Source organism: Lissotriton vulgaris, chromosome 5, assembly GCF_964263255.1.
Source record: "Lissotriton vulgaris chromosome 5, aLisVul1.2, whole genome shotgun sequence".
NCBI lineage: Eukaryota > Metazoa > Chordata > Amphibia > Caudata > Salamandridae > Lissotriton > Lissotriton vulgaris.
The window spans coordinates 1,571,230,891-1,571,249,781 of record NC_141693.1 but is presented as its reverse complement, the minus strand read 5'-3'; the positions used below and the strand labels follow the sequence as shown (position 1 = coordinate 1,571,249,781).

General features: G+C 46.2%; 1 protein-coding gene across 1 annotated transcript in view; it reads right to left on the bottom strand.

The window, feature by feature from the left end:
* MRPL52 (mitochondrial ribosomal protein L52) overlaps positions 1-18,287 on the bottom strand; it is a 46,987-nt gene extending 28,700 nt beyond the window's left edge. The window contains exons 1-4 of the mRNA XM_086920419.1: positions 18,200-18,287; positions 5,835-5,916; positions 5,016-5,083; positions 3,845-3,909 (exon numbers count right to left, since the gene is read on the bottom strand). Coding sequence (XP_086776545.1) covers positions 3,845-3,909; positions 5,016-5,083; positions 5,835-5,916; positions 18,200-18,227 — 243 coding nt within the window. The 5' untranslated portion in view covers positions 18,228-18,287. The remainder of the gene's footprint in view (positions 1-3,844; positions 3,910-5,015; positions 5,084-5,834; positions 5,917-18,199) is intronic.
* Positions 18,288-18,891: the final 604 nt, after the last annotated feature.

Genomic DNA, 18,891 nt, shown 5'->3' with positions numbered 1-18,891 from the left:
TTTGACTCTGGGAATAGTGAGTCGTTGACTTGTGACTGCAGTATGCGGCTACAGATCCCTACGCACATCGCAACAGCTGGTAAACGTCAGGTGCTACCTATTGTGTGTGGGAAGAGGGGGTGCACACTGGTTCCAAAATGCTTGGGCATATCTTCAGCCCTGACTATAGGTGGGGGGAGACAACATGTTAACAGGCAGAGCAAGGAGCAAACGAACCATAACAACCCTGCCACTGATAACTGGGTGCGGATTATCTCGCTATTGTCTGTGATTTATAGCCCCAATATAACCAAGCCACACAAATACGAATATGTATAAGCATTTAATACAAATTATTCAGATATACTTTGATACCTTATGTAAACAGTTCAATAAACAGAGAAAAAGGAACTTACACCCAATAACTGACAAACGACTAGGAACTTGGCCCCACTATCCAATTCATTCAAACTCCTCACCCATACCTACACACCACAAACACAAACCATACACATGCTATTTACTATAACCTACCACACTACATCTCCTTTGGTACCTACAATACACATAAAAGGTAAATAATTACAACAGGGGCAAAATAAATACATCAGTATAAAGATAAAAGCAGTCTAGCGCTGGATAGGTTTGCCAGTATTGAGGTAGATGGGTTTCTTACTCTCCTGTTTAAATCAATAGGTTCATACTTTGTCTTGAATTCCTGGCGAATGAGGTTCACGGGCAGCAAGCTAAGCCACTTGAAAGTTAAATCATTTGGGGCTTGAGGGTCCAAAAGTTATTCCCGCTCAGCTAGAGCCACGCATTTGGCTCGAGCCTTGCCTACCTCTGCTGCATCTTCAGCCCCAAGTACCCCACAGCAGAGCACCTGCTGCTTGAATAGGTCTGTGTCTGAAACCTGGTTAGTGGCATATACACTCTGAAAATCCTCACGACATTTACACAGATGTGCAGAGTACAACATGTATATACTCAGTGTGTGGGAAGGCGTGACGATTCAGGAGACAAAGTCTTGTGGGTCATTATGACCCGCCCCCCATTAAAAATAGTATTCCTCTCTCATGTAGGGTTTATTGCATTATCTTCCTGCTAGTGCATTGCAGAAATTTAAGACGACACCGCACAATCCCATTGCATAGGCCAGAGTGAACAGCAGTGATTTAGTTCCAGAAGACACAGCTTTACTACGGCACAAACATTGGATTTGCACTGCAGCAATAAAGCCTGCATATATTCTAGTTAATACATGTGCTCCAAAGAACCGGTCCTGATTGTGCCTGTACAAATTCAAGTCTAATAACGACTCAGCCCATAGATTACATCCAAGTTACGCACACAGCAGTTCGGGTCACGAGCAGGGAGTCTGGAACCCCAAATCCATGACTCCCCGGGTTCTGCGGCCTCCCTGTCCAGCCATCGAGCGTACGTAGCATACCCAGTGCACATTTGTGAAGATAGCCCACAGTGAGAAAGTAAACTGCGAAAAATGCCTCGCGCAGAATAACAGGAAACAGCAAAACGAGAAGAAACAAGACAGGGTGTGAGGGAAGAAAAAGGAACGGGGGGAGGGAGGAATCCCATGAAAGAGTTATAGAGGAAGGCAACCCATTATACACAGTACTAAAAAAAAAAATTAAAAAAGAAGGATACAGACACAAACATATGTATTTCGAAACTGGAAGGGGGGGGGGGGAACGGGCTCACGGACAGCGGGAGGGGGGGGGGCGGGCTCACGGACAGCGGGAGGGGGGGGACGGGCTCACGGACAGCGGGAGGGGGGGGGACCGGCTCACGGACAGCGGGAGGGGGACGGGCTCACGGACAGCGGGAGGGGGGACAGGCACACGGACAGCGGGAGGGGGGACGGGCTCACGGACAGCGGGGGGGGGACAGGCACACGGACAGCGGGAGGGGGGACGGGCACACGGACAGCGGGGGGGGGGACGGGTACACGGACAGCGGGGGGGGGTGGACAGGCACACGGACAGCGGGAGGGGGGGGGTGGACAGGCACACGGACAGCAGGAGGGGGGGGGGACAGGCACACGGACAGCAGGAGGGGGGGCGGGAACAGGATAAAAAAAAGTATTAAAATATGCCGCTTACCTGCTAGCAACTCTTGGAAAGTGAAATCGCGCAGCCCACCCCTGCAAAGCACACGTTGGAAATGAAACCAACATGCCGATATGAAAAAAATAAAAAAACAACCGCCCACCACCGCATGATGCACGAAAATGGGCGGGATGAGTAAAAATCGCCGGAACGCCCACAAATCTGCTCGGGGAATGAGTGGCGCATCTCTGTTCCAATGGCTAGCCTCCATTTATGGCGCTAGCCAATGGAACAGGAAACAAAGCCCCAGACTGTTCTCAAAAGATTTCGCCTGCGCGAACGCTGCTATGCAGCGGATCGCCAGGCGAAACCTAAAAAACGACACGCACAGACAGAAGCCCATCTACTCCTAGTACATTAGGGGTTTCTTGCCCTCTTGGTCAAGTATGATGCAGAATAGTGGGCAGCGTGGCATCAACATTACCTGTTTACAAGGCTGCTACACTTTTAGTGCCACAGTAGTTACACATATTGCCAGTTCCTGCAAAACATTAAGGAATGAATGTGCATTTACCTTCAACTCCCTATTAATCTGAGGGGAGCAGACACACGCTGGTTTTAAAGTTAAAGAATAATGAACTGCTGCATGGTACTTCTCATTAGAATGCTTAATGACCTCACCTTTGCTTGGCACGAGTAGCCCGACTAGTTGCTTAGAGGCAATAGTCTATCAGATCTCCTGATATCATTTTAGGAAGGTTTCATTAGCTGCATTAAGGGTCGGGCAAGTTATTTGCAAGGCAGATACACCTTTGTCAATGCATGATTTCCAATATCCAGTATTTGTACAGCGGGGGTGCCTAATACCAATGCCAATGCCTGAAGCATATATGGCAAAGTAGGACTGTGTTCCCTTTTAAACTGTTTATTACTCCATTAAGTATGTAAATGAGTCAGTGCATGCAACCCCCCCCCCTCTAAACAGGCAGTAGGCAGTTGGCGCCCTTCAATCTCCTCCTCTCCTGTGCCTGACATTTTTCCCAGCATTCCCAAGTCCTATCTGCATTTCAGAAATGTCCTGTAGTTTACAGAAAAATAATATGCACTGATAAATACATAATAAAATGGATAAGAGTTACAGGATTATACCCTCACAATGCGGAACAAAGACTGTTGCGTTAGTGCCCTGCTAAGACTCCATCTCGACCAAGTAATTTATTCCACTAACAGTTGCAGAACGCCACCCACCAGTAACATGCCCAGGCTGGGCACAACTTAAACGACAACGGCATTTGGTGAAAATGTTTTCATTCATTCTACTCAAGGTTTAATTGGTTGAATACAAAGAAATCTGCCGTGGTCCTCATAAACACACTGTACTTTTCATCTGGGTCAGAAGTTTCAGCATCAGAGAGCTAAAACCATCTGTACCTACATCAAGAAAAAACAACAACAGACAAAGAAGATAGTGGTCTAACCATAATAAGAAGAAAGAAACCACTTCTTTGGGGGATGCTTTCCCTTAAACTAAGCATGGAACCATTCCCAGTCTCGGATGATTAATGGAAATGAGGTAGATGAGGATGGGGGATCCTCTACTAAATGGAGGAAATGGGAATGAGTCCGCTAATATGGGGCATATAGGCAAATATTTTGCTGACAACTCTGGGGAGTTCCTAGCTACACCAAGAGGTAAAAGATAATCACGTTAGAAAAAGCAGTGAGCCAAGACCCAAGAGTAGTAGTGACCGAAAGAGCACCTAAGAGATTGTATTGCAGATAATTTATCACATACTTACAGCAAATTCCTCCCGCTCCAATTTTCTGCGCACTTGTCCTTTCCATTGTGAAGCTGGCCTTCCATCTACGCCAAAACACATGAATTGTGAAAACTGTCAATGTGTACCCATGCACTGGCATGTAGAGCTTTAGTACTCACACATTTATCAACAAAAGAACAATAAGGAGCGTATCACATCAAAAGTGAACAGTAAATAGAAAACTTAATTCTGCTACTCTAAGCTTCACCAATGTACAGTTACTGAGAAATGTGGTAGAGCAGATGAAAATATTCAAATCTCTTCCGGTGTTACATTAGATCAGGGTTTCCAACCAGGAGGCCATTGATATGATATACACCTTGTTCTTTTGTTTGTTTTACTTTATAGTAAAGCCCCACACTTAAGTCTATTACTGATTTGTAGGAAACCCTGATAAAGTACTCATTGTTCACAAAACGTGTTGGCACAGAGCGCCCTATGATGAGGCTCCCTCTCAACCACAATGTATGTGAAGATATTATTTGGATCTCACATAAATATACTAGACTAACCACCATTTTATTTAAAATAATGCCCTCTAAAATCACAGTGCTATCATTTAGTCAGTATCAGGTCAATCTAAAGAAGGATGGTTCGCTAGTTTTTAGTACCCTTCAAATGCCGATGCAAACGGGGTAACAGAGATGGAACCTCGCAGTCAAGGCTACAGACCAAATGTAATAATCCAGGGCGCAAATTCTATCATATATGATGTGCCTAAATGATACACTGAATTTTGGTTTCATTTGGCTTCAATGATCTGCCAGTAGTCGCATACTGCAGCCCACTGGAATGTAATTTAACTTATAACTAATGTCGAGTCAGAAGGTATCTCAAGATTTAGAAAGAGAACCAAAACTTCAAATTATTGTGATTGTTGAAGCAATTATGGGGAGAGAAAAAAAAACCGAACATGATAAAACCAATTGGCTAAAGAATTTTTGTTCAGAGGCAATTTATCTCCTGGATACATAAACAAATACAGTAAGCCACACCAGAAATAGGTGATCGCTCAATAGATCTTTCTTCAGGAATACATCCAAAGGAAGGCGCACACAGTTGTGAAATGGCTCTCTTAGTCTAGACTTACATGCATATTAACGCACTGTGTGAATGTTTACAAGAACAGACTGAAGGCCATGCTACTCACCAACGAAGGACCAATCAGGAAGATCTGTGAGGGGTCCATATTGTGTGCCACCAGCAGCTAGGCCATGTCTACAGAGAAAAGAATCAAGGGTTTAACACAATGTCATTCATCATGTTTCTTTAAAGGTCTGGGATTAGAACAAGTAACTGAGAGAAGTCTGGGTCTGGAAAGAAGTGGCAAATGTGCCACAATATTAGGGGATATAGAAAAGCAAGAAAAAGAGGACCCAACATACAGCAGTAGGTTAGAAGGGGCAGGAGTCTAGTTAAGCAAAAGAAATGGTTTAGATCTAGAAAAGCATACAAGGGAGAACCAGGGATACAGAAAGGCATTTAAACAGAATGCTCCGAATAGAGGGAGAGAGGACGACCCTGGAATCTATAAAAGGTAGGAGACTGAGTGATTGGGATCAAGTAAGGTAGGAGATACATGGCTTTGGCTTGAGAAATATCAGATAAATAGATTGAGATCTAGAGACTACCTTTGAAGTGGCTAGGAGGGAAAGAGACAGAATAAACAGAGTCCAAGTTCTAGAGAGGCACAAGAAAGAGAAATAGAGAGGGACAGGGGAGAAGAGAAAGACCTAAGCTCATTAAAGGCAAGAAAACGAATTATGGATTTAAAAAAAGAGCAGGAGGCAGAAGGTAAGGAGCTGGAGAGGCACAATCAAACAACATGGTTTTAAAGAGGCAGGAGATAGAAAGTAGGGGATTTAAAGAGCATGAAATGCAGGACAGGGAACTTGAAAGGGATAACCGAGAAAGATTTATAAACCTCAAGAGGCAGAAAAGAAATTTCCTGAAATGTAAAGAAGCTTACTTTACTCTCCATTCTTGACCAGCTTGGTTCACAGCACTGCAGTGAATAGTTCGCGTTGACAGTGTTCCACTGAGCCTGAAGCCTGAGAAACAGACAGAGGACAGCATCAGTTATAAGAAGAAATTAAATAGTAGGTATGACACTCCCAGAGTGCACCTTGGTGATCAGACGAAAATGTGCGAGAAGGAAATAACACCACTCAATTGAGATACAACTCTTTTCTATGCACCTTTTCCAATCCTGGCATGACACTGTAACAATGTAAGGACTCTCAGCAATGATGTCAGGAACTTCCATAACTAGAAGAAGATCTCTCGTCATGACGCAGCTTCTCTAGTGACATGCGTCTGCAATGAGGACAATACGCAAAGAGTGTGAAGGGCTTCAGTTTTAAGATCAAGATATCTATTAGGAAAACAGAGCCCTTGTTACTATTTTGAAAACATTTAGTCACAATCATCAAATCTTCAGTCACAACTGAACAGAAAATGGAATTGCCTGTGTGCAGCTTTATTACAGGACAATAGATTAAACGTCCTAACACCACCACCACCACTATTTTATCGCACACAATATTGGTTTACTCTGGAACACAGACAACTGTCACATAAGGCAGCACAGTGGATGAAAAAGTGCTGTTGTCCTAAAACAAAAATGCATTTGATCACTGAATGGAAATCAGAACTTTAAAAAAACGCAAAGTGGGTTACAAATAACTAAACAAACTATGGAAAGTTCTCATTGTAACTAAGCACAAGGTCACCACATGCGTTGAAGGACAAAACATCTTTGTAACACGGTCCGATCAGCACAAGTAATGTTATTTCGACAATTCTAATTTTTAAGGGGCCCAGAACTGTGACTTGTTCAAGGGATGAGATAAGTTGATGAATTCTAGTATATCTGGTATCTTTGTAAGACAGTTTTTTTATGCTAGAGCTGGAGGAACTGGGTTGGTTTCACATCAGGGCTTCGTGTTGTTAAGTTTTTGTCTGAATCCTACAATAATGGATTGAAATTGATCAACGATGCATTTGCTTTCTTGGTCATCGAGATTTTTGTATTAGATGAGCAAAACTCCGATCTGATAGAATTAATTTTGTTGGCAGGTTTGTCACATTTGCCTGTTCTGATTTTTTGTTTAGTCAGTTGTGTGTACATAACTGGTTAAACATTTGGAAACATGTACAGGTCTGCGTTTGGTCTCATTTAAATGGTTGCTAAAACAGTTTACTTGGGCAGTTAGAATATTCTTCCTTATAGGCTGTTCTGGCCGTTGAAGGCAGAAGTGATGGGGACTGAAGTCTCTAGTGGTGCTGGGGGAAAGGAGGATGATAAGGGACATAGTGGAGGGTGTAAGAGGCGAGTACAGCACGTGGTTGAGGTACAAGAGTAGCGGACAGAGGGTAGGTTCATGACCCAAAAGGAAAACGACAGTAATGAATGTCCCGGAGCTTACTGGTTCACTACTAAAGCGGCATTCGAATAGGAATGTTTTCTGAATTTTTCAAAATATGAAAAGGGCTTCTTGACACCTGCGTTAGTTTCACTTTTTCTTAAATTGAAGCCTGAGTGCATGTTTATTTCTAGGCGTTTATTTCCTTCTAATAATTTTAGGATGCGATGAAGGTAATCGGAGGGGGCATAGTGAATATGTTTGAACATTATGCTGACCAGCGTAAACATCATTTTGGCCTCAGGGTGGAGGCACTGAGGTTCTTGTAGGTAGTACTTTAGTGATATGATCAAATATTCCGGTACCCAACACCAATCTGCCATGGAAAGCACGTTAACAATAAGGGAAAGTGTGGTGGAACTGGAGACTCTTTGAAGGCAGCATTCCCATACTAGAACTTTGACCACTAGGCAAAAATAAGTTGGTGTCAGGGAAGATATCTCTGTTTTTTGGTAAGGGAACGTAGTGTGATTTTCGCTGGTGTTTCAGTGTGGTCCGTTTTAAGGTCAAGGGAGTGATCAGATATACAAACTTTACTCCATTGCTAAAAGAGGGGTTGAATCCGTCACACCGTAATTCATTCAGCTATTTCTTGTTAAATGTTTTATTAATGGTGTCTCTGAATAAAAATTAAATCAGTTTGTGGTGTTGAGTTTTAAGAGAATTCCAAACAACCCTTAACAGTCAGCCAATGTTGGCTAGAGTTTATTTCCCGATAGTTAAGGGTGTCGTTCGCACTCTGGCCAATTTCCCATACAGATCTCTCAGTGGCTTCAAATACAAGTTCAAAAGTGTAGAAGCAAATATTATACCCCTATGCACACCACAAGTGACTGGGGTTGGTTTCAAAGGGTTTGTGCCCATTCTGACCAGATGTTTGCAGTTGGTGAGGAAAGAGGTCAACTAACCGACAACCGCTCCACCGTAGCATATGTGGGTCTCCAGATTCTGGCAAAGCATACATTGGTCAGTGGAATCCATAGGGAAAATACATTGAGATGGAAATGATGACAGACACTGTCCGATATGCTGAGTTATGGCATCGTGGATGGTAAAGGTTGAAGCTTCTGCGCTGCCTCCCTTGCAGAAACGGATAGTAGGTAATTTTTGGTATTACTTGATGTTAGTTGGTCTTCCACACCTTTTTATCAATGGCTTTACCCAGTCGTGGGAGGTTAGTGATAGCTCTATAGTTTGGCAGGACCCTTGGGTCTGTCTCTTTTTCTATGTAGTGGGTCGATTTGGATTGTTTCTCATATAACCCAGAAAATACCTTTCGATAAGAATGTGTTTATTGTTTGACATCATAACTTCAAGTTGAAGAGAAGAAAAATATTTTTAATGATTGGAGCTGGGGTGGATTGGTCATGGCAGATGGCTTCAGATTTTTTGTGATTTTGGCATGGTGTTCTTAAAAAATTAAATCCAATTTAGTTCATTCAGTGAGCAGAAGTAGACTGATTACCATTTCTTGTCTGTTCATTTTTGCTGTTGTCAAGAAACAATTTCTCAGAAATGCCATTTTTTTAAGGAAGTTTTTTTTTATTTAAGTGAACAAGGTAACCCTAGCAAAAACATATCACAAAATGCCACATACATTATCATATTTTCAGCGTAGCATAAGACACTCATGTACAAAATTGATAACAAGGAAGAAAGCAAAAGAATAATTATTTTGGTTCTGTTGCAATTAGTTTAGGGAGAAGTTTCTTCACAATTCTCAGTCTGTATTTAGGGCTCAACACAGTATAGAATCAGGCCTTTTGGGTGTTACCGAGCATCTGAGATAGCGCATTGATGAGGACGGAACAGCTGAGCTCATTTCGTTAGACTTCAGTGCAGCCTGTGTCTCATTTCATCTTGGAGGAGAGACTGATTATACTGGGCCTTGAAGGCTCAGCCTCCATCTGGCCTGCCTGTCTGGGGGCTCTTCCCTCCCCAAAAAATGAAATTAAAAGTCTAGGGGTCTGGCTCGAACTAGACCGCTCATTTAGAGCTCAAGCCCAAAAAGACTGCCGGCATATGCTTTGGTCTACTTCGCTCAGCTCAAAAAAAATTCTCCCCCTACTACCGCCCCACTCGAGAAAGCTTCTCATCCAAGGGTTAATCCTCTCAAGGCTGGACTACAGTAACACCCTTCTCTTGGGCGCTCCAGAAGCTACCATTAACATTCTCTAACGCGTCCAAAACTCTGCAGCCAGGCTGCTCACCGGCTCGTCTGCCAGGTCTTCAGCCAGACCTGCTCTGAGATCCCTCCACTGGTTGCCAATACGTGAGAGGATAAAGTTCAAATCCTTGTGCATTGTCCACAAGTCCTTACAGGGCAAGGTACCCCCCATCCTGAGGAGTCTAGATCACCCTTAAAAGGCAAATAGGGCCCTCAACTCCGACCATGGGCACCTCGCCAACGTTCCCAGAGTAAAGAGGGCTCGAACAGGAGGACGTTGATTCTCTGTTAATGCGCCGACTCTGTGGAACGCACTTCCTTTCACGATTCGAACCAAACCCAGCTACCTGAGGTTTCGTAAGCTGCTCAAAACCCTCCTATTTCCCCAGGATTCCTAAATTAGCATTCCTCTCTCAGTAATCTCTGCTCTATAGCGCTGGGATGCTTTCGGGTATCCATGCGCTTTATAAATCTGTTTTCATTTCTTTCATCACTTCTAACAGACCATACGTTTCAAATATTTTCCTCTAATGCCAATCTGAGACACAAGCCTTAATGACTGGAGTCGCCCTCAAGGTTCTGTGTTAGCCCTTTGCTGTTTCACATTTAAGTCCGCCCTCTGGCGGATGAAGTGGAGAGGTGTGGTTTGACACTTCTCTTATGCAGACGACACCAAGATCAACTTTTTACTTTGTCATCTTAACAGAATCATGAAGCTTCAGACTGAACTCTGGGCCTGAGTCGCATCTCCCTATGGATGAACAAAAAGTCTCTCAGGCTCAATGGCGACAAAACTGAGGAAATGATTCTTGGGGGGGGGGGGGGGGGGCTCCTCTCTCTGGGGCCAACTTCACTCGCCAGACTCCCCAGGGACACTGCCCACTCCATCTCAGAAAGTTAAAAGTCTGGGATTCTGCCTAGATGACAAACTTTTTATGAAGCCTTAAGTGGCTAAGGTGACTGCCACTTGTTTTGCAGTACTCAGATGGCTAAAAAAGATCATTTGGGTGATCCTTGCTCCCAATAAAAGGACTGTGATCCAGGCTGTAAATATATCCAAACTGCACTATGGCAACGTGCTGTATGTGGGAGTCGAAAAAGCTACAACCCGCCAGTTGCAACTAGTGCAGAACGCAGCTGCAAGGTTACTCTATCAGCTTTCTAAGAGTTCCTCAGCCACCAACATTCTTCGCTAGCTTTGCTGGCTCACGATTCCTATCCGCAAAAGTTCAAAGCTTTATACTATATGTTCAAGGCTAAAATAGGAACTGGACCACAGTATATTTAGGATTTGGTGCCACTATCATCCTCCTCGATCTATGAAATGCACCCTGTTCAATTTGCCTAGTTTCCACATGGCTCGTATGAAAGGGCGCTCCTTTTCATATTTGGGCCAGAAACTCTGGAAATCCCTTTCAAGGTCACTGGAAAGCTGTTAGTCTCTTCTTGATTTTCGCAAAGGTTTGAAAGCGTGGCTCTTTTAACCTGTTGCGCTTAGGAAACCCCCTGCCTGATGTGTGTCTGGAAACCCCTCGGAGTAGCTGTGCACATTACAAATTCAAATCATAATTCTGTTGTTGTGCATTGGTGTCTATTTTCTAAAGTAATTTAATTTATATTCAGGGGTGCTTGATAGCTGCTCCCACGTTTAACTGCATCTCCATCTTTTACTTCCTAATTTGCTCAAGGAGGAGGGTAATATTTTGGTTGGGGATTGCTTCGAAGCAGACCAGCTCTGCTAATGATGTGGGTACTTACTGGCTCGCCTTTACCCACCTTTGCTAAATCCAGGGGGTGGGGTATAACACACTGTCTAAAAACATTAGCTGTAGTTTTACTTCCCATTGTCTTTTCAAAGGGTGAGGGAGAACTGAATGGAAGGCTTCCCACTATGTCCAAGTTAGGACCACTTGTCATTTCCCACTTCCCTGGATTTTCAAGTAATAGGGGTGACCTGCAACTCTAGCTTTGCCCTAATTTTTCTGAGATTGAAAAACGACCTTGATAGCTTACTGGTGTTCCGACTGCGACAACTGTGAGTTGTCCTAGCCCAATAAATGTAGCACCCTCTCACATTTAGGCAAGACAGGGCAGGGGCATAAAAGTACTATCTTGCATTGGTGAAGATGGGGGGGGGTTGTTCGATTCAGCCTTCTCTCGCCCTGGGACGAGTCAAGAGAGTAGATTACTGCCCCCCTTGCAGATGACAATGTAGAGGGAGTTAAGGGATGGGGTGGGTTATGGTAAAAAAAATAGAACTCTGGCTTTCGTTCAAGGCATGGTAGTGTGGTGGAAAAATAGCCTCCTCCCCCGGGACATCAGCAATGCTGGTGGCGAGGATCATTACAAACACTCATTGATCTTAGGCAAGGTGGAGGGAAACCGTGCATTCAGCCCTCTCTTACCTGTGAGCAAAGAATGACAGGGGAAAACTATACTTCTTCCCCTGGCTTGGGTTAGCATGCTGCACTTGGCTATGAGGAAGGAACAGTTTAAACCTCCCCCAATTGGGCATGGTGTTGCAGCTTATTTCACCCACATGTAGTAATAACATGTGGGGCGAAGGGACCAATAAACACCTCCAACGCATGAGGAAGGCAGTGTGAACGGTTGCATTATGGAGAAAATTATAAAGCACAAAGAAAACCAAACTTTCCTTCTAGCCACCAACAAGGGTGGCAGAAATGTCCGCTACCCTAGGTTCTCTTCCCATTTAGGATTACAACTATTTGTCAACCATGCAGGAACCATACCCACCTCTGTCCAGCAATCCCCATCATGCCTCCCTGTACCAAGTCACAGAGTGGCTGAAAGCACTCTTTCCTTTCCAAAGTGGTGACACGACCGTGCATTTAATACCTTAAAAACGTTCATCTATAAAATGACTGAACCAGCTGGTAGCCAGGTGTTATAAAAAGCGTCAATGTCCCTTAGACCAGATTAAATAAATGTTTTTTTTTTTACTTTTTTTTCTGTAAGAGGGCTGCATTTCCTTTATTTCATAAAAGGGCCTGGTTACAAAGACCGTACTACTGCCCTACAGTTGGCGCCCTTAGAGCGTACCTCTGAAGTGCATATTTAATCTAATTAGCAGACTATTTTGGTTAAACTATAGTAATCGCGTTGCCTAGATTCAAGAGAAAGGCCCACCAAAACCATATTGTGCCTGCTCCATTCCTGTACCATGTGTAAGGACCCAGAGTCACAGTTAGCATTCTAGTGCTCAGGATGCAATTACACTAAACACCCACCCACCACTGATGTCACTGGTCAGGTGACACAGAGATAATAAAAGTGGGTGCGCGCACATGCTCGAGGCCAGTTGCACCCAGTTACCAGAGTGTCTGTGTCAGAGGTTCTTTCCAGCATGAGGGCCTAGAGCCCGACCCTACAATGGCGACGAGGACGGACGCTAGCCACGCGTGCCAGCTAAAAGAAAACTTGAGGAAAGGGGGGGTGCGGGGAGAGAGAGCTGCCAGCACCCCCTAAGAAAGGAGAGGCCCACGGGGCGTGTGACGAGGCCCACGGGGCGTGTGACGAGCCCCGGGCCTAGAGGAGAATGAGAAGGTGACCGGGAGCCCACCCCGCACCTCTCTGAACTGCTGTAAGCCGCCCTGTCGTGGCAGTGCCCCGGGGAAGATAAGCAGACTGACCGGAGCCCACCCGCGTCGGCCGCCACTGACCCTCGTCACGAGGAAACCAACGCGGAGCCCACCCGCGTGGTTGAACAGGCCCATTGGCCGAAGGTGAGCCTGTGGCAGTGACCGGTACCGAAAGCGGAGCCCACTCGCAACGGTCACGACAGTAACAATGGCGGCCGCCAGCTAGCGCCGCCGAGAACATGTGTAAAGCGGAGCCCACCCGCTATGAATCCTGACGGTGCCCCAACAGAGAAAGCGGAGTCTGCTACTGCCTCCCATAGTGAAGCAAGGCCAGCGGAGTCCACCCGCGGCCTGCCTGCAGCTACCCCTGCCACTCAGTGTGTGACCAAAGCTGCTGTGGCAGTGGGGTGAATGAGCCCGCAGCGTGAGGAGAGCTGCCGGGCCCCAAACAGAAGTAAAGTGGAGCCCACCCACTGTAAAGCGCAAACACCCCCCTCCCCCCCCCCACCCCCGCGAAGCGTGTGGCTGCGTTGGTGGGGTGAAGGAGAGAGAAGACCAGCGCCTGGCCCGCAGCCGGTAAGAGTAGCGCAAGCCTCCCCCCCCCCCCATCGCAGCCTAATCAGCAGAGCGGCCCAGAGACCAGCGCCGACACCCCTCCCCCGCAGCGCAGCGTTTGACAACTGAAGCTGCGGCGGCGGGGCGCAGGAGAACAAAGGCAGAATCCGGCCGGTGGCCTTTCAAATGAGCCCCCCCAGCGTTTTGCCCCTGCTGCGGCACAATGGGGAAAATAGAAATCTAGCTGTAAGGAGGCTGGAGACCGCGACTGCCTCGGGCTGCCCTCCAGCCCCTCTGCTCCCAAGGACCAGCCCCAAACACAACAAAGTAAGCAGGCTGCTCTGGGAACCAAAGTACACAAACACACAAAGCACCTACCTTGCTGGAAGTACCTGCATGAGTAGAGAGTCCCAAGAAGGTGAGCCAGCAGGAGGGGACATCTAATACTGGGAGTAGAGCACACGAGTCCTGCAGCGTCGAGAACCGGCCGAGGCTCCAGAGTGACAAGTAAAGCAACACTGCCATCTAATGGCCTTTTCCCAATACTGCAGGGAAGAGAAGCAACAAGCCTACGACAAGCAAAGCAAACACACAGCCCAGCCAACACAAGAGCCCCCACAAGTGATGCCCAGAGACTGATAAAGAACCACCTGCTGGCAGGTGGCTACTCCCAAGAAGAAGGGAACAAAGGAAAGGCGACACTATCACTGCCTGTGACTGAAGGACACCTACCACCAGGGAAAAGGAAAAAAATAAAACGGTGAGCGCGTGAAGAGTGCGCAAGGACACTGCCATACTGGAACGCCACCAAGTTCATCACACACCCTGAGAAGATAAAAAGCGATGGCGCAGGAACACTCCAAAAGTGCAAAGAACACCCCAGGAACAGGAGTGTCAGAACGCCTAAGACACTCAAAAGCACGCTGCAAGTGCACCCAGAGAAGTTCGCAAGGATCGCAACCAACGACGCAAAGAAGTAAGACCAGAACAAGGTCAACGGAGTGGTGACGCAACCCTCCAAAAGCAACACTCCAGAAGCACTCACGCCACGCCGGAAGAGAGTAAAGCGATGCCTGGTGGCCACAGGCCATCGCTGCAGCAGTATGGCAAAGACATGAGTACCACCACACGAACCAACGGTGGTTCTGGAACCCGGCAACACGAAGTGTGAAGCCGCATGACACAAATATGCAGCATGGCAGACAGCACTAGCCCAAAGCAGCAAGTCACAGGGAACACCCGAAGAGCGCACCCAGATGCGCACCAAAGCGATCGAACCGCGATGAAAGGAAAATGGTTGCGCAGACAACCCGCAGCATGGAAGACTAAACACAAGAGCAACCGGACCACTCAGCCTGGTCACAAAGCATGAACCCGACCAGCCAGATGGTAGCACCAAGAAGTCAACCAGCCAGATGGTTGCACGAAGAAGCCTACCTGCCAAAGATCGGCAGAAGGGACCAGCACGAGGTCCAAGAAGTTCAGCAAAGGCGCGGTCCACGAACATGGACCAACGAACATCAAATTCACAAGTAATGGAAGCGATTGAAAGAGGAAGTGAAGGTCGCGACGCTAACCCTGGGAGTTGAGTAACAAGAAGACAGTGGAATAGGAGAAGACCAGGAGGACCCGTGCAGAGTGCGCGCGCTGCACAGGGGAATCCTAGCCAGATAAGATGAAAGAAGACCGGGCCAGGTTACGTCGCGAGAAGAAGAAGAGTGGCCACCACCACTAAGAAAATAAGGAAGAAGAAATCAGAGTGGCACGCTGCCGCTGCAAGAAGAAGGAAGAAAGATCAGAATGGAGCACCGCCACTAAGAAAAGAAGGAAGAAGAAAGCAGAGTGGCACACTGCCATTTCAAGAAGAAGGAAGAAAGATCAGAGTGGCCACCGCCACTAAGAAAAGAAGGAAGAAGAAATCAGAGTGGCACACTGCAAGAAGAAGCCGCCCCTGCGGAATGAAGGAAGGTGACAGGCACTGGAACACCTGAGTGCATTGGAGGACAAGACCTGGCAAGAGCACAGGCAGCGCAGACCAAAGACAACTACCTACGAGCCATCCATCCACATGGTGATCGCAGATAAGAGCAAGCTAGACTGTTGGCAACATCTACCTCTGGGGTTGAGCGGAAGATTGGATGGCGAGACTGCTCAGGCATCCGGAAGCTGAGGAACTGACCACCTCACACCAGCCCGTGGCAACCCAGGAAGCAGTGGCCTCAAGGGACTCTGGTGGCATCAAGTCCCAAACGGGAGATAGATCCACAACTGCGCGTCTGCAGGACCCACGGGGATGAAAGCCTTGCGAGCAAGGAAAAGAGTCGACAACTCAACCTTCAAGTGGAACTAAGACACAACAGTGAGGCTCGTGGAACGTCCTGCTCACGGCCAAAAGGCTATGGTGGAGCAATACAACCAAAAACACCAGTCCAGTGGAAACCTGGAAAAGAGGTCCTCCCGGACACCTTGTGATAGAAGAACACCGGCGAGAGGGGCATCCTAGTGAGAAGGATGTTTGCACCTACTCTCTTCACCTGCTAAGAGACACATTGAAGCCTGCCCGGAAACATCACGAAGCCAAAATGGAGAAAAGAAACCAGAAGACAAACAACACCCATATCATTTATCTCTCTCTCCGACTACTCATCGTCACCAATTGAGCGAAGCAAAGGCAGGGCTGAGAACAACGTCCAGATAGCACAGACAAAGAATGAACCCGCCGAACAACTACGAACTGTGCCACAGATAACTGTTGGTCCTGGATACAGGAACTACACTGCTTGCAGCCTGCAAGCAGCCTAAGAGACTCGTTTGAAATCATGAGTCCAATGTTAAATTTTGGTGTTTTCTTTTCCCAACAGGGTTTTGGACATTTTCCGTTTGGTTTGATTTGCACTAATTTTGGGAGGGATGCAAGGACCCAGAGTCACAGTTAGCATTCTAATGCTCAGGATGCAATTACACTAAACACCCACCCACCACTGATGTCACTGGTCAGGTGACACAGCGATAATAAGAGTGGCCGAGTGCACGTGCTCGAGGCCAGTTGCACCCAGTTACCAGTCTGCCAGAGTGTCTGTGTCAAAGGTTCTTTCCAGCATGAGGGCCTAGAGCCCGACCCTACACCATGCTTTATTTTGTTCCTCTGTAATCCAGGACCAGAGCTGGAAGACAGAATTGCCTAGCTGCACACATGTGGGTGTGGTTGCACTTTCCTCTGTAGACTCTGCTTGTTCTTCACCATGAGAAACATCTTATACTGAGAAGCTGAGATATCAGAACAAGTTTCACATGCCTTCAGACTGACCAAGAGCCACCTGAAATTAGTACAATTACACACTATTTTCATGAAGGCATTACGGGCTGAAATACTTCATACTTGGTCAAAAAGGAAATTGCCAGCAATACCAGTCCTAAAAGGAATGTCTTTAACCCCTTCACTGCGGCGGCTATTCCGCCGCAGTGCTAAGGGGGGGGGGGGGGCAGAGCAGCAGGCGCATGCTGGTGACGGAACCGCTCCGTCACTAGCGTCGGTTGCGCTGTGCTTATGACGGAGCGGTTCCGTCATGGCCCCGCCCGCTCAATAGAACGTCCAGCGCAGGCCCGGAATCCGCACAGCGCAGGCGGGTCGGGCGGGCCATGACGGAACCGCTCCATCATCAGCACAGCGCCACCGCGGCTGATGACGGAGCGGTTCCGTCATCAGCAGGGGAGGGTTTAAAGTAAGAAACAGTTTTAAGGTATCTCCTAAATCGGTCACAAAGGAACCCAAGCAATAAGATGCCGACACACCACATACATATATAATCAACGTGCATCTTCGGTAAACAAGAAAAACATTTATCGCTTAAAGTCGGGTTCTTTCATTCTTCAATGTATGCCAAACATACTCATTAGCCGTATATATTGTTTTGGAAGAACATTTTCTCGGTGCATGTCCAGTTAAAAATAAAAATCTCATTTTCCCTTTTGGAAAAAGTTATTTTTACGTTAGACTGTTTCCCTCTGGGCATTACAACGTTTATTTTGATAAACTTCTTAATAAACCACAAACTTTCCCAATGAGCCGCGGAATTGGGCAGTCTAAATAAACCAAACATGGACCCCATAAATAGGACTCTGGAATAATCACTTGTACAATAATTTAAGTCTTTAACCACTATCGACTGCACGTAGTGCATGGGTACTTTCAGTTTAGAATTAACACATTAAATTAGAAAATAGAGTTTTCAGAGTGCATTGATCTGCTCGCTAAAAAGCCAAAACATTCTACAGGTGTTTCAACCCATTTATTTAATCATATCATAAAGTATGAATATGACCTTGGTTCTCGAGTCGGAGCACCGAACTGAATATTCGAAGTGACTTCTTGAATAAGGTGGAAATCTAAGTAACGAAAAATGTAAAGTAATGGGGACAAACACATGAGAAGTCCTAGGTAACGAAGAGAGAATTGTAACCTACAATAAAATAACCCTTCTGGAAGCAGAACTCTCTGATTGTAGTGTGATGCGGGTACTACATGCAGGAGACAGGTGAAATGTTTGTTTGGAGAATCACCCTCACCCTCGACTGCCCTCCTTACCTAGTCTGGCAGCTACGGCCGCCGCCATTGCGATGTGAAAATCCGCACAGTTGTAGCCCGTCCCAAAAGTTGAAATAGAAACAGTACAAAGAGGGGCAAAACAACAAATGTGTGACCAACGCAAAATGGCCGCCAGACATCGTGACAGCGAGGGTGGAATTAATGTGAATATAGAGATGAATGCGCAGTGACGAATTACAAAACGCAAGTTAACAAATCATTTTAAATTTTGCAAGACTGAATAATATAACATGGACCTAGAATGCACAAATCGAAGCGTTTACTTTTACAAATTAAGTTTTTATATTTTAAATATGTAAATATTTTACATTACAGTTGCACACACGCACTCTCTCACTCTCTCTCTCTCTCTTTCTCTCTCTCTCTCTCTCTCTCTTCTGAATTGGTTCTAAAACTTCCTTGCAAATAGATAGAGCTTTAAACCGCAGGTACTCTCCGGTTCTCCTTGCATGCACATTAATTTGAAAGGGAGAGTACCTGCAGTTTTCAGCACTGTAGCAACACATTTAGCTGTAGAGTATATTCACTTCTCAGGAGCAAACAGGTATTGTAATGAGTGAGTACCTGCACTCTACAGTTTCATTTAAAGCAGTGCAAATAGCAAGTCCAACATCTTCAACAGCAACGGGTACGACTGCACATTAAGGCCTCTTCACACATAACGATCAACT